Source organism: Dama dama, chromosome 20 (genome assembly GCF_033118175.1).
Source record: "Dama dama isolate Ldn47 chromosome 20, ASM3311817v1, whole genome shotgun sequence".
NCBI classification, from domain to species: Eukaryota; Metazoa; Chordata; class Mammalia; order Artiodactyla; family Cervidae; genus Dama; species Dama dama.
The window spans coordinates 27,590,557-27,606,999 of record NC_083700.1 but is presented as its reverse complement, the minus strand read 5'-3'; the positions used below and the strand labels follow the sequence as shown (position 1 = coordinate 27,606,999).

Below are 16,443 nucleotides of genomic sequence, written 5' to 3'. Positions count from 1 at the left end.
ATATATAAACTGCCAGCAGCATACATGCATGGGGTTTCATGGGCCCTATTTAAAATACTTAAGAGAACAAACTGTTTTCAAGCACAATCCCAGTATCTCAGAAACACCACTTGCATAAACAATTGGTATGTTAATTGCAAATCATTCTTGTTTCTCTGCTAAAGCAGCATCCCCCAAGGATCTTTATTAGGTGTTCTGTTAGCCTAGTTTGAGTTATGGTATTTACTTTAATGTACCAACAGTGAAGTTCTTGAGAAATATTTGGTAACTCAGACACTTTCCTAATTCAAACTAATCTTCTCTCATTAGTCTACGTTGTTAGGGATTTTACCATCCTATTAAGAGAAAGTAGCAAAGACTGCACTTGGTGTAATATTCACCAAATTCTTCTACAGGACACTTCTGGTAATGAGAACTAAAGCTAACCTCAGAAAGTGGGTAGAAGGACTTCCCAGGTGGTTCAGAGGCTAAGACTCCGTGCTCCCAATGCAGAGGGCCCAGGCTCGATACCTGGTCAGGGAACTAGATCCCACATGCTGCAACTAAGAGTTCACATGCCTCAACTTAAAGATCCCATGTGCCGCAACTAAGACCTGGTACAGCCAAGTAAATACATGAATATAAAGTAAAAAAAATTTAAATAAACCCATAAATAAATAAAAAAGAAAGAAAGAAAGTGGGTGGGGGAAGAAAAGAAGTGACAATTGGGAAAGCAGCTGTAATCCAATTCAGCCTAATACATGACACCTCTACAAAGTTACACTGGAATTCCAAGCAAAGCACATGAGAACTTTAGACCCTGCACCCCTGATCTTTTGATTGATCTGACGTAATTTACTAAAAAACATCAGTGAACAACACTAACCAGCAGGCCTCCTGTCTACTCTGTTGCATTTCTGTGAAAGCCAGCCCTGCACATGTTATACAGACATCAATGAGCTTGGACGGCATCTTCACATGAGTTCAGCCTGTCATTGTTAGCTGTACCAGCACAGAGATTCGGTAAAACACTAGTCACATTCATGGAACATCTTGAACTCTCTTGACATAGCAAATGATCAGCAGGCCCTGTTCCCATGCCAAAGGCAAACAAAACCTGTCGCCAGCAAGAACGATGCCCAGTCTCTCCAAAAGATGCCAAGGCCCCTATCCGGTCTCCTCTGCAGAACCTCGCCAATCTCTGGGATGCAGGCAGGATGATCAGGGACCAGCGGAGATTATGCTCTGACTGTCTTAAGAGATTAGTTACTTAAAATCCTCCACATGACTTCAGTCATCCCCCGTTAGATGACCGAGGCAAAGCCTACTTGATTAAAGCTGAATGCCTACACATTTGAAAATGGGAAAATATGCAGAAGAAAACAAGAGTCAGATTACTGATGGGCACAGCATCAGCTCCAGGACATCAGGGGCTGCTGAATAAATGATGACAAGGAAGCACATACATTAACCATAGATGTGCCGTAAATACCACAGCCCTCTTGGCACTTATAGTTACTTACTTTTCCCCAAAGCATAGGCTGAGTCTGGCCTTGTCCTCAGACGTGGCCTGGTTCTCCCGAGATTCCAAATATGGGAAATTACAGCTCTTCTGCGGTGGGGTAAGAAGGGGAAGGCAAATGTTTGTATTGCACAGTGTTTTAATTAAAACAAAGGTGACGTACCCCAGAGCCTCTCTCTCTTCTGCTGGGAGAGTTTTTCCAGGCCTCCTTCTACTCTCTCCCCACGCAGGCATTCAGTTTCTCCCTCACCTCCAAAATAATTCCCCTTTAAAAGAAGGGGATTGTGCATAAGATCTGCTAAGATTTTTCGAAGTGAATTCAAGTCTAAAGGTACAATCATTGTCTTACCTAGTTTCCACCTTCTTAGAAGTCCACCCTTTCGGGGTGGGGGGTGGGGTGGATGGACCAGGATTCAGATTAGAATGTGAGAAAGAAAAGGACTGCCTCTCCTCCCAGTTGAGAAGTACAGGGACACCCAACCTAAAGCCACCTCCCATCCTGACGAAGGGAAGGAGGGCGATCTCGGCAGGAGCTCCGAACGCAATCGGGCTTTCCTGTAATGCAATACCAGCAGACAGATTGCAAAACTCATCAGCAAGCTATCTTACTGTACTGGAACATCAGAAGACATTAAGAAACTGCTCAGCAGATCATCTCTAAACAGTGTCACAGAGGGTTGTCTAGCTTGGGAATGAGCAGAGAACAAATCTATCTGCACAATCACTCCTCTAATAAACTAACAGACGTGTCCATCTGCGAGGCAGAATCCCCAACAGACCATCCCTCTCCAGACCAACACAGAATCAACGCAGAACAAAACCACTGAGGAAAACTAGAAAGACTTCTGAGGAGAGCTGCTGGTGGAGAGAGCGCTGGCCTGGCACACGGGGTCCCAGGAGCAGTACCGCCTGCTGTGGGGCTCAGGCCAAGGCCACCAGGCCCAGCTTACAACCCTCCTGGGACCTGCAGACTTGGGGGATGAAGCGGGGAGAAAACACCAGGGACAGGAGAGAGAAGCGCAGACCAGTGCTGCTCAGGGGTCATCCCAGGTCAAGGGAGGGCCTCTGAGAAGGAGCAGACCTGAAGAGTCTGCCCCACCCGCCTCCCACTGAGCTGACCCAGCAGCTTCCGGAAAACAACAGCGGAGACAGCCCCAGGTTCTGGGTCTGAGGACCAGGTGTGTGTGTGGAGTCGCTCAGTCATGTCCAACTCTTTGGGACCCCATGCACTGTAGCCTGCCAGGCTCCTCTGTCCATGGGATTCTCCAGGCAAGGATAGTAGAGTGGGTTTGCCACTCCCTTCGCCAGGGGATCTTCCTGACCCAGGGAGCGAAAGAATGCAGATCTCTGGCATTGGCAGACAGATTCTGTACCGTCTGAGCCACCAGGGATAGGCTCGATCTTAGTGTCACCACAGCCTCAACACCAAAGTCCTCAGGAGGAAGTCTGGTATGGATGCTATCTCCTATCTGATGGCAAAGTATGTGATCATTCTAGTTCTCTTTTGTTCTGTTCTGGTGGGCTTCCCAGGTAGCGCTAGTGGTTAAGACTCCACCTGCCAATACAGGAGACACAGTTCGACCCCTGGGTGGGGAAGATCCCCTGGAGAAGAGAATGGCTACCCACTCTGGTATTCTTGCCTGGGAAATTCCAAGGACAGAGGCGCCTGGGGGGCCTACAATCCACAGAGTGGCAAAGAGTTGGACACAACTAAGCGACTGAGCACCGCAACAACAGGAATTCAGAGGCAAGTATGAAAATCCCAATTCCAATACAAAATTCCCATCAGTTAATGAAGACATGCCATAAATCTAGGACTCGGGATATTTGCGTATTTTCAAAACAAAGAATTTGCCCTTAACTCCCCCCAACCCGTCTCCCACCAGCATTGGTATGATCTCTTACTTCTAAAGGGCTCTTCACCAGGACTGCCCAGGATATGTGTAATTCATGGCTGCTAAAGAAGAGTTGAGAACAAAACAAGATTTAAGAAACAGCAAGAAAAAGACTTTACCTTAGGGACAGAAAAGAGTTCCCTAATGTCAGAGGTGTTTTTAGTTAATGTTTCTATTTATCAAAGATTAAACTACACACCAGGTGACTACTTAAAATGGTCATTATGATGTTAGCTTTTAGTTCTTGGTATTTGAGATAAAAGAACAATGAGTGCTTGTAGAAGGCACTCAAGTATTTGTTGAAGGAATAGATGAAGGTCTTTTCAGGAAAGGACTGTAAGGAGACTCTAACACAACAGAGCTCTCTGGATGGGTGGCAGCAGGTCAAACCCTGATGTTTAAGAAGGGTTGGCTGTGATATGTGAATCCAACAACCATCCCTCCAAAATAGCAACTATTTTAAAAATCAGGTCTAAAGGTGAACCATCCAAGAAATCTGTTTTTTGCTCCCGAGGTTTTAAAGAAAGTTCATACTAGTGAACTTGAGAAGTAACCCAACACTTTGAAATGATAATCTTTTTACAGCAATAGCTGCTCCAGCAGGACTAAAGGAAAAAAAATTATCTTCTTTTGGGTTAAGGTCTTGAATGTCTGGTAGCCAGCAACCTTAAAGGTTACTCCAGTCTAGTTCACTCTAAATGGAAGAATCATTTGGGAGCTGAAAATGCAGGAAAACTTCTCATTTTTTCCCTAGTCTATGAACAAATAAGAGCAGTTGATTGACTTGGACACAAAATCCAGTATTTACAATTGTCCTCTCAACAAGTTTTAAATGGGCTTTATTTAATTCAAGATTATAACTAAGACAGTCAATAAAATATGGGTGTGCTTAATTTGTTAAATGTATGTGTTTCTAGAGAAAATATTCAGAATAAACAAGTCAATTATTTCTCTTAAGTACATTAAAACTTAAGGGCAGTGTTTTCATTATGACTGTTGCTCTTGATACCACAAGACAAAATTATTCTGTTATATGGCTATTGAGTAAGACTTGCTGTTCCCTAATGACTTTACCAATTACAGCTTCTACTAGCTATAAAATAACAAAATCAGTTCTGATAAGGGTATAAAATTAAGACTGAAAAAAGAGTGGAATAAATCACTCCTTGAGAATCAAGTTGTTGAACAATATGTTCTTGTGAGTCCGTTTATGTCAAAAAATCTATATTTGTGTGAGTATATGAATAGAAATGATAGGGAAAAGCCTGGGAGAATATAGTGTATCAAACTATAAAGAATGTATTTCAGACTCAATGAGGGACAAGGGCCAGGGAGGGGAACTTTTACATTTTACTTTCTGTCTGTGCTCCTAAGTGATAGTCGCTGAGTCATGTCCGACTCTTTGTGATCCCATGGATTGCAGCCCGCCAGGGTCCTCTGTCCATGGGATTCTGCAGGCAAGAATACTGGAGTGGGTTGCTCTCCATTTCCTTCTCCAGGCGATCTTCCCGACCCAGGAACCTGGGTCTCCCACCTTGTAGGCAGATTCTTTACCATCGGAGCCACCAAGAAAGCTTTCCGTCTGTACTCGCTAGATTTTTACAACAGAACTATATTCATATGGCACTCCATCCAAAAATTAAAAGTCAAAGAAATAAAGCAAGCATATATAAGCTATCTTGTGAAACTGCAACCAATAGTTCATCACCTTTCTTTTATATAACATTTTACCCTGAAGCACTTCATTTGTTGTTTTAAATTATGACTTAAATCAGTGAAAATCAAGACTTCCTTCCCAATGTATGTGTTGCATCTAAAAGATTGCAAAGTTTCCTTCTCTGGAGGTCTTTAGAAAATGTGGGGTGGGGGGGGCCAGGACAGGGGGGTGTGGTTTGCCCTGCAGCAATAAATAGTAACTCACACAAATGTCTCCCATTCCTCCTCCTCCTCCTCAAAGCCCTTCCTACCAAAGTCAAATCAAGGTCGCCAACGCAATCAGTTAATTTTACCTAGGAGCAAACACATCCTGGTTAGGTTACCCAAGCTCTGTACAGCTCTCAAAGTAACACTTGAGGGTGGAGAAGCTGGCCACCTTATAGGTTTCAAAAACACCTAACCATGATACCACATCCCTTAAGGTACAGACACAGGGCTAATGGATCCAGGCTATGTGTGAGCACCAAGCTAATTTTGCTTTAAAAGCGGACTACTGTACCAAATGTGAGGGATCACACTGGTTATGACGTAGAAAAAACAGATTAATACTACTTAATAAATGCTGCCTTTCTAGGAGACAGAAGATTTCAAATTTATGGGACTCTTGGGGTAAGGGGAGTTAATAAAAAGGATCCCTGAGAAGACAGGCAGCCCATCTCACGACATGGCTCCATTATCAACAACACAAACAGGATCCAAGGCCCAGCTGAGAGCAGAGAAGGTGTTTGCAGAGGTCGCTGTGGAAAAGGAACAGCAGACCATACCCCAGAGTAAGCGGAAATGGGTGTTACAAACAAAACAATCAAAACCTGAAAATGACACCAACTTAAGGCAATCCTGAACAGATCCCACTACATCAAAGAATTATAATGGAAAAGAACACATAGCTGGTATCAATTTTCTTCCCTGCATTAATAAAGGAAAGTTCTGGGGACCTGTAAATTGATGGCAAGAGGTCCCCACAAGAAGACTAGACACTGATCTCTTTGAGTTCAGTTTTGTTAGGTTGTCTTTGCTCTGATGATGTTCTGATGAACAAAAGCTCTTCCTTCGGTACAGAAACAGGTCCCCTTTACTTCCACTCAGGACCCCCCCCTCCAGTAATGTCCCCTACCCTCTCTGTCACTTCTCCCATCTACACACATCTACAGCTCTCTGGTATCTGCCATCTGTCTCTGGCCCGAATACCTACACCAACCGACAACTCCAATTCTTCCAACCAGCACCTTCAGGACCCAGGCCCACTGACACTAGGGCTTCCCCACCCCTTCAGAAGTCTTCTCGGGACTTCCTGGTGGTCCAGGAGCTAAGATTCCATGCTCCCAAAGCAGGGGGCCCGGGTTCCATCCCTGGTCAGGGAACTGGATCCCATATGCCACAACTAAGAGTTCACATGCCATGACTAAGACTCAGTGCAGCTAAATAAATAAATAAGAAGTCGTCTCAAAGCATCCCCTTGTGTCCTGCTGTCCCCCACTCTACAATTCTGCCAGGACCTCACTCTCTTATTATTTAAAAAAAAAAAAAAAGCCTAAAATTCCAGCCCATCCAGAAAACCTTTCCAGATTGAGCATTTGAGGGCTGCTCCAGTCACATCCCTTCCCTGGACAAAGAATTCCCTTTACTCCTCCTGCTTAGCTAAAAGCAAGAACAAACGTGCCTGGCCTCTCCTTCCCCAACAAGACAACCGTCCTTGGACAGCCTGTGGTACATATCACTGTCTTCTTGTCCACTTGCAAAGTGATTTACCACCCTTTTTTTTTTTTTTTAACCCCCAGCTTTAGATTACCACCTCCTCGAGGGCAGGGACATGGTTGTGCAAAACCTGGATCACCTGGACGAAGGGAAACACAGTATTCAGATGAGTTTCATGAGCGGGCTGGGCAGAAACTTTGCTTCAGCTCTCATTATCATAAAGCCTATTATAAAGCTTTTTAAGATCCATCTGACCACTTCCCAGCCTGAGTGGAGTTAATATAATTTAATCTTTGATTCAGATCTTGCAGGGCCCCTAGGCTGATCCTTCTCTTCTGCTACTGTAATTATAGTTGTGGAAGATGGCGACTGGGCTGACAGCGGCCTGGAAGCCAGTTTTTAGAATCAATCCCTGCTGCTGCCATCTTGGGGTTTTCACCTTCCTGAAGGTGGAGTTCAAAAATAAAAACAAAATCCCACTTAACTGGGGTTCCAGTTAAGGGAGGCCCACTGCCATGGTCTTTGTTAAGTGTCTGCCACTGGGGTCCATGATCAGTCACTTGATGAGGGAATTTGGCAAAATGTGATTTTCTACAAATCACAAGCTTGATTTTGATGCAACCACTCATTTCTCTGAAAATTAGGGGCATTCACACACAGGTGTCCTAAATTTCCTTAAATTAAAATCCAAGCCTTTACAAGGAATAGCTGGGCTCACGGTGAAGCAGCAAAGAAGCAGGTGTCCAATCATGGCGAACAAGGAACCCCCAAGGGAGCCCACAGACACTAATCAAGATGCTGTAGCTCAGAGTGCACGTGGCCAGGGATCATGAGAGGCCACCAAGCAGAGCCACGTCACCCAGTCCCTAGGCCAGGGCTCACTAGAAGTGGTCTGCCTGGGCTCCAGGGACCCAGTCTAAGCCCAAATCCCAAACTCAATTACAATCCAAACCAAATCTCTGTGTCCGGCATCATCCCACATGAACTGGTCCCTAAAACCACTGACAGTCATTTATCCAATCCCTAAAGGGCCACTCTGCCATCATTATGACCGCTGATGCCTCTGCATTAGCAGGACTCTCCTGGGAAGAGAATACCCTCCCCACTCAAAGCCCACCCGTTTCTGAAAGCCCAGACCAGGACTTCTTCCACAGGGTTTTTGCTGACAACTACTGATTACATTGAACTTTACTTTGAACTTCACCGGGGTCTGTGGACAGAATTCAGGAGACAGATGAATTTGAATGAGAAAATACCTCAAAATACCATTTGCACCCTTCACTACACCAAAATTACACAACTGTTAGATCTTGTTATTTAATGTGTTATTAAAGAAGTTTAGTGCTATGATATAAATTTGTTTTTGTTAATATTTTGGTGAGGGTATTTCAAAAAAATTGATTTTCTCTAATCCTACGTTATTTATTTATGCATTTGAGAATGTTATCCTAAGAACTTGAGGTCCATAGACTTCAGCAGCTTGCCAAAAGGATCCATGGCACAAAAAAGGTTAAGAACCCCTGTTTGGTGGAGTAAAAGTACACGCACTATAGCCAGACAAGGCTGGATTCAAATCTTGGCTTTGTCAATTTCGAGCTCTTTCCTTTTGAGCAAAATGATTTAAACTCCCTGAGTTTTGAATTTTCTCATCTTGATCAAGGGAGCTGATATGGAAACAACACCTACCTTGTGAAATCATTCAGTCATCAAAAAATTAAATGAATAGCTACTTTGCTCCAGGCACAAGGCTGAGTTCTGGGGCTACAGTAGTGAAGATGAGAGAGATGGTCCCTAAGCACTTTATACAGAAGGTCACGCTAGAGAAAGTGTTTACCAGTGACTGGCACCTAAGCATTCTATAAACACTACAATACTACCACTAAAACCACAACTCTGGGTGTCCAATTACATGCTGACTCGTGTTGCTTCACGTAACAGCTGGTTTATCTAGCTCTTGTCTTCCCAATAAGGATTCTAAGAGGCCAGTGGAGGGGCCTCATACTCAGGCAACTTGTAGGATGAAAGAACATGGGATTTGAACCAAGTGGTCCTGGTTTCAAAACCCTGTTCTGCCACTTCCTAGCTTTGTAAGTGTGCCAGAGACCAGCATCTGTCCCTGCTAAATCTCGTCTCTCCTTCCCCTGTAACAAGAGAACCCCAGTTTTTGGCTGGACACTGAGAATTAAGGATACTTCCAAGCCTCTCTTGCAGCAAAGTTATGGTCATGTGACCAAATTCTAACCAATGGGGATGTAAGCAGAAATGAGGGGAACACTTCTGGGAAATGTGCTTAAATTAAGAGGGCATGCCCTTTACCAATTCTTTTCCTCCTTCCGGATGGTTGGGGTTAGCACAGCCATCTTGGACCATGAGATGATCTTGAGAACAAAGGCACGCACTTGAAACAAGACAGAAAGGGACTGGGTCCCTATCCCTGTGGAGCACCATTTCAAGCTAGTATAGTCATCTAAAGAATTGATGCTTTTGAACTGTGGTGTTACAGAAGACTCTTGAGAATCCCTTGGACAGCAAGGAGATCGAACCAGTCCATCCTAAAGAAAATCAACCCTGAATATTCATTGGAAGGACTGATGCTGAAGCTGAAGTTCCAATACTCTGGCCACCAGATGCAAAGAGCTGACTCACTGGAAAAGACTCTGACGCTGGGAAAGATTGAGGGCGAGAGGAGAAGGGGGCAACAGGGGATGAGACAGTTGGATGGCATCACTGACTCAATGGACATGTGTTTGAATAAACTCTGGGAGACACTGAAGGACAGGGGGTTGTCCTTCACTGCAGTTCATGGGGTCGCAAAGAGTCGGCCACGACTTAGCGACTAAACAACAGTCGTAAAGAGGTAAACAGTCATCTACCTCCAGGTGAGTTCCTTAACCTTCCTGGACCTCAATATCCCCAACTACAAAAAGATGGTAATATAAGGTATATATCTGGCAAGACTGAGGAATCAAAGAGAAAGGCCTTGCTTCACAGTAAGGGCTAGAGTTTGGAGAGGTGTTAATTCTACTACTCTCTTGCTGCAATGACAAACAGGAGACTAGGATATCTTAACACAACCCTGGGTACCCAGGGGTGGCTCAATGACTCACACAGTTGAAAGGCATCTTAGCTAGACTAATCCTGACAAGAATTCCCTTCTCTGGCACCCTTGTCAAATGGTGCCCAGGAAAGGGAAAGGCATTGCCTCTGGGAAAATTGTTGGGACAGTGATGTTGGCTCATCCATAAATCACAATCCTCGTCTTCTTCCTTCGGAACCCTTTCGCCGATGCCCCTAGCCACCATGCTCCTTTCCTCTGCCTCCTCCCTCTCCTCTGCCTTTGATCACCCCAGTCTTGCCTCTGAGCTCACTCCCACCAGAACATCAAAGTTCCTTTCAATCTCTTTTGGAAGCACTCTCTGGCCTCTCCCCGCTAAGAAGCCTTCCCTAACTGGGAAAGAAGTGATCGCTTCCTCAGTCCCACGGTATTCAAACAAGAGGCTTTTCAAACTCTACAAGGAAAACTCTCTCCCACTAGAGAAGAGCAAGAATGACCATGAGCCATCCACGAGTTGTGTGTGTCCATCCGGGGATGTCCCAGTCTCCTACATTTTCCACTGCGAACACTTTCAAAGCTATTTCATCTTGTTTGCAACATCAGCACTGGTCTAGAAGGCATAACTCTTCATGGTTATGCAAAATCAAAATGTGCTTTATGTGCCTAAAGCTTATATTCATCTTTCCTGATTATTCCCTTCCTGCTCTTGCAGCCACAAACCCTATTCTGTCTCCCCCACACTGTGGTCACCTTCCCATGTCTCTGTCTCTCATGCAGGCTGCTCCCAGCCACGGGCACAGCTGCAATCTCCTCATTCCCTCTTTCACACTCAAGCCACATCCACACCAGCCCCTACTCTCTCTCCTCTTCGACCCCTCTGGCTCTACCCATTCTCAGCAGTAGAAACTTCACTATCCTCGTGGCTCAGTCAGGCCCATGCTTAAGATGGCTTTAGAATTGGGACAAGGGTAGCCATAGCAGCTGATGGTTCCCTAGTTAGGTGGGCACCCAGAGGTGCAAAAGGAAGAAATAAGACACAGTGGTCCAGAGAGCAGGAATCGGTACCCAGGCAGGCAGAAAAGGAGAAACTCGACCTAAATCCTGGACAGTGGCAAAGGAAGGGAGCAGAAAACATGCGTCTGATGATGGCAAGGGAGAGACAAGCATCTTGGATTTACCCTGTCTACCCCTTACACACTGTCACAGGGTTTTCTAACTCAAACTGCTGCTTCTGGAGGCTGGCAGCACCTGGATCAGTCTCATTTTGCAGAACACTTAACCTGATCCTACTTTTTACAAATAAAATCTTATTCCAAGCCATGTGACCCACCTGGACACAAAACCTTGAGCAGCTTTGCTATTTTCAATTCATATCACACATTAATTTTCATTACACAGCAAGAATGCTGACGCGTGAATCAGACCACACCAGGCTGCAAGCGGGATATGAGACCCCCACCTGGGTTTCATTCCCTCCACAAAGACCTGCTGGTCTCCAAGGTTAAAAAGTAGTAGTCACGCCCCCTCCCCGCCATGCAGCCAGTCATCGAGTGATGAGAAAAGGCGAGATTTCCCCAGTAGGGATCAAAAAAACCAGGGCCCTCCACAGCTCGAAACCTCCCCACCCTCACCCAGGTGTGGTCTTCTGCCACCACGCCCCTTCAGCACCACTCATCTTCCTCCAGGCACCTGTTCACGCTTGAGGCTGGGAGTAGAAGGCAAAAGTGGCCCAAGCTCCACTCCACAGGGTAGCCCAGAGGGGAACAGCAGGGGGACCAGCTGGCAGCCTCACATTTCTGGAGCAGCCAGGAGAAACAAAAGGCACAAATGTCACATTTCCTTGTCTGCCCACGGGTGGTTCCATCTCCTGCCCTGGGCCCCACCCTTCCACTCAGCCCTCTTTCCTGCCTTAGCCACACCATCCACCCCACACCCAAGCCTCCTGGAGGGCTTTCCCGGCTTGCCTCTTGAATCCACGTGAGTCACTAATTACTGATTTTAAACCCGGACACTAAGTGAATGGCAAATACCAATACAATATTGAGTACTGGTGAATGGAGAGCTATCCGTCTTCTTAATTCCGCCTGAGCACATTAGAGACAGGGAGACATTGACCCACGCCTGAGCCGAAGACTGACTAAACTTGCCGCCAGACTGGGTGTCTGTGTGAGTGCTGGGGAGGGGAGTGCGGAGCTGCCCAGGGTGAACTCACTCTCACTCGCTGGCTCCCTAACTCGGCTACACATTGGAATTACCTAGAACAGCTAAAAGATACATGCCTGGGTCGCCCTCCCAAAGAACCTGGTTTAACTGGTCTGGGGTTGCTGCCTGGACATTGAGATTTCTTTAAAGCTCTCCCAGCGATTCTGGGCTTCCCAGGTGGCTCAGATGGTAAAGAATCCGCCTGCAATGCAGGAGATCCGGGTTTGATCCCTGAGTTGGGATGATCCCCTGGAGGAGGAAATGGCACCCCACTCCAGTATTCTCACCTGGAAAATCCCATGGACAAAGGAACCTTGTGGGCTCCAGTCCATGGGGCCCCAAAGAGTTGAACACGATTGAGCACACACAGGCACACATTATGTGCCCTAGACATTTTCCAAAGCAGTCAAGGTATTTACAATACCTTATAACCTTTAACTGTCAGGACAATCCTTGGAGGTATCACTCGATTTTACTGAGATTCAGACATCAATCACTGTCAGGCTGAGATCTGACCTCGGGTTCTCCCATCTCCAAAGTCCACTCTCTTTCTGCCCTTCTGTGAACTCTTGCAAGGGTGTAGACAATGCATGAAAGCAATCTCCACTGGTAGCAGGTCACAAGTCCCATAAATGCAAGATACCAAGATGTTGAGATGGAAACACCACAAGCAGCAGTGATGCCCTCTTCTGAATACAGGGGACTGAGCTGTACCCAGAGAGCAGGGGGTGTGCTCACCTGTGAAGTCTAAGGAGATGGAGGGAGAGGATGTACCACATTCTGGCCAGGGAGCTTATCCTCAACCCAAGATACTGTATTTAAGATTAAGACGGCATTCAAGGGCATGGAAAGCACTGTTGAATCTGAGAATGTTGGGCAAAGGGTTGGGGGGGGTGGATGGGGCGGGCTCTTCAATGGGAAAAAATCCTTAACAAAGATGTCAAGGGTTCGCCTCTCAAGCCAGAGTTTCTCCATCCAATCCAAGCATCCTGACCTTCCGTGGGGGCACAAAACCCAATCCAAGCACAGCCCCTACCAAGCACCATTCCTCTAGTCTCTCTTCCTCCCAGAACTACGATTTTAACTTCCTTGGGGAGGGGACATATGACTAGACCCTCAAACATTTTTCCTACAGATCACTCACATGAGGCAAAGCTTCAACCCTTATTCCACCCATTCCTACTTCCCCCCTCAAAAAACCCACCATCACTGTCAACTTTCCAAACCAACTTTCCCAAGAGTGGGAATAATGTCGCCACTTCAGATTAGGAATTGATGTGAAGCAACACAGATGTGAAGAAGAAGACGCTGAAGCACCATGTTTATAAAATACAAAAGACCAATCCATAATCCACATGGAAGTGCCTAAACATTGACTGAGACGGGGGAGGGGAGGTTCCGGGAGGGGTGGGCCCCACAGCAAGGCCCAGGACAGATACCAAGGACAGCAAATGTCCTTCTTAAAGACAACAAACAATACGCCTCCCGGGTCAGAAATGGGGCTCTGGGTACTCTATTCCAACCTGTGACACACACCGTCATCTCCTGGGGTCCCCCAAAGTCGAGTGTTGACGGGAAAGAACCACAAGAAATTACAGGAACCAGGAGCAGGTTAAACTTTCCATCGATCGCGCTGATAAGCACCACCACTTACCCAGCACAGCCAGACAGCTCAGCACGGGGAGAAAGCACTTCATGTCGGCAGCCAAGAGAAGACACAACACAGGGCGCTTCCTCTTCTCCCAGCCCTTAATCTCTCTTTTCTGGCAATCCACTTTTAGCTCCAGAGGACAGTTTTGGAACTAGAACTCAATTCAGGGGATGAGAACAGGTTAAGGAGCTCATCAGGAGGGAGTGTGGGGGCGGGGAGGGGCGGTGGGTGGCAAGTGCTAAACTCCTCTATGCCAAAGGAAGGGTCCAGAACAATTCGGAAGGCGCTCGAGGCTCCTGCCACATCTTGTGCCTTGTGGCTTCCACTGGAAATGTAGATTGCGGTGGTTTAATCCTCAAGGAAAAGGAAAAAGAGAGTCTGAGAAAATCCTTTCATCCACTGATTATACAGAAATGTCCTTGGCTTCCCGGTGAAGGTGTCTGTAATCTCCCTCATTCGGATTCCCCGAAAGGGAACACGGCAGGTTTTGTCAAAACCTTTGACAGCCAAATCGCCCTAGCTGACATCACCTGCTTCGGGTTTCTTCATCAAAAAGTCCGTCTCCATCCATGACGGGGCTGCCACCTGCCCCAGACCTGCCCGAAACACAACGAAGCAAGTTGGCGTTCGTTCGGCAGCCCTGAAGCGGTCCCACAATGCCAGCAGATTTCTAAAACAAACACAACAGAGATTTATCCGAGGCAAGCACGGCCGCCGCACAACCGAGAGGGACTGAGCGACACCTGGGTCCCGATCCGGGATCAGGACGGTCCACCTTTACGGTCTGACCTTGGCTAAGTCGCTACCTTCGCCTCCGCCTCAGTTTCCCCGCCCAGAGTAGAGCAATCGTGGGAAGCCCGATTGTTCCTGCAATACTTTCACCAAATGCTCCACTCCAGGGAATTCCCTCCGCCTCCCACCGAGCCCCGGCGCCGCGGGTAGCCCCACCCTCCGCGGGGGCAAATCTGGAAGGGGCTCCGAGGTGGGGCCGCCACTCCCGGTTCCACCCTCGGCACCCGCCCCAAACGTGGGAGCTCGGCTGCGCCGCGTCCCAGGTGGCCCCGCTATTGTTTTACCTTCCCGGGTGTTTATTTTTCGCTGACTGGAAAGAAAAGAGGAGGGACAAGAGATACCGGGGCTCCGCTTTCGCTGCCGGGGCGCGCTCGCCGCGCGCCCGACCGGCCCGGGGAGGGGTCTCGCGCCGACCCCCGAGCGCAGCCGGCGCCGGGCCCGCCGCCGCCCCTCCCGCAACCCTGCCCCGGGCTCCGGCTCCCCTCGCTGCCGCCCCTCCCCGCGCCGCCCGCGCGCCCACCGGATGCCGACCTCGCCACCGGCCCTCTCGCCGCGCGCTTGGGTCCGTCTGTCCTTCCGTCCCGGCGCACGCCTCTGGGGACGCGCCGCCTCCTTCCTCTGCTCCCGCAGAGGCACCGGCAGCCGCGCTCCGGCCCCTCCCCAGGCCCCGCCCCCTCCGCCCGGCCCGCGGCACCCGGCTAGCCGAGCGCGGGGCGAAGGCGGTGGCCTCGGCGAGAGGCACCGCCCCCGGGCCCGCCCCTTCCCACCACCCCTTCCCCACCCCCCGACCCGCGGAGAACGGCTACCGCTTTGGGGGCCGGCTTGGGGGCTCCGCGCGCGGCTGGTGGCGCCTCACCGGCACCTGCGGGTGGCCAAGACCACCCGAGAACCTGAGCGCAGCTGGCGTGGGGGCCGGGCAGCTCTGAAAGTTAATCAGGGAGCTCACGCATACACTACCCGGCCACCGGCAGGATGCACAGGCCCTTCCCAAAGCCCAGCAAAGGACCCCGGAGCCTGCAAGAGGGCGGCCGGGAGCGCGTCCCCTCTCTGGGAAACATAAACAAAGCCCTTTGCAGGAGACTTAAATCTGCTCATGTAGTGGATCCTCACACTGCACTTCACGCTGAGACAGAATTTCCTAGACGTTGCGATGGAATTGGACTCTGGAAGCAGTCTGGATTCTAACCCCGGCTCCTCCACTTCCCTGCTGCAGGTCTCCGCCGAGTTGTCTAACAGCCCTGTGCCTCAGTTTCCCCACCTGTTATATGAGGAAATGGCTTGTGCTTAATAGGGTTATATGAGACGACACACTTGTAAAACACTTAGGATGGTGCCTGCTACATCTTAAGCACTCAGTAAAATGTAAGCTATAATTATTTTATGAGGAACACTCCAAGCAAATACATTTTCGTTCATTCAAAACTTGTCCAACATACATACTGGGTGAGCTCAGACTAAAGGTGACCAGCGTGGAATAGGACAGTCTTGCCCTCCTGGAGCTTGCAGTCTAGTAAGGAGATCATAGAACAGGTATGGCAAGAAAAGTAGAGTGCTGAAGAAGCCCATGCAAGGTCCCTGAACTTGTGTTGAGGGGTCAGGGCATGAGGAGGATGGAGGGTTGATCAGGTCAGGTGCAGGGAAGGCTTCTCAGAGGAGATGAACACCAGGTAGAGTCTAAAGGAGCAGAAGGAGGCACCAGGGGCAGAGAAAGTGGGGAGGGGAGGGCTGACAGGCCACTGAATCAATAATCTCGAGGGGCCAGAGTGGAGAGACAGTGGTCCAGTTAGGGTATCAGAAATCTTTGTTAGGACCAAACTTGTCTGTAAAAACGAAGTGACAGGGACTTCCCTAGCAGTCCAGTGGTTATGCAATCACCTGCCAATGCAGGCGGCTGCTGCTAAGTCGCTTCAGTCGTGTCGGACTCTGTCAGGAGGCA

The 16,443-nt window shown here is 48.2% G+C and overlaps 1 protein-coding gene across 3 annotated transcripts in view; it reads right to left on the bottom strand.

Annotated features, from left to right (window-relative positions):
• Nucleotides 1-15,168, bottom strand: part of IGSF3 (immunoglobulin superfamily member 3) — a 109,609-nt gene extending 94,441 nt beyond the window's left edge. For 2 of the 3 annotated variants that reach the window (XM_061121064.1, XM_061121067.1), the window contains exons 1-2: nucleotides 15,039-15,168; nucleotides 13,719-14,385 (exon numbers count right to left, since the gene is read on the bottom strand). In XM_061121064.1, coding sequence (XP_060977047.1) covers nucleotides 13,719-13,761 — 43 coding nt within the window. In that variant the 5' untranslated portion in view covers nucleotides 13,762-14,385; nucleotides 15,039-15,168. The remainder of the gene's footprint in view (nucleotides 1-13,718; nucleotides 14,386-15,038) is intronic. The other variant, XM_061121065.1, reaches the window with a different exon arrangement.
• Nucleotides 15,169-16,443: the final 1,275 nt, after the last annotated feature.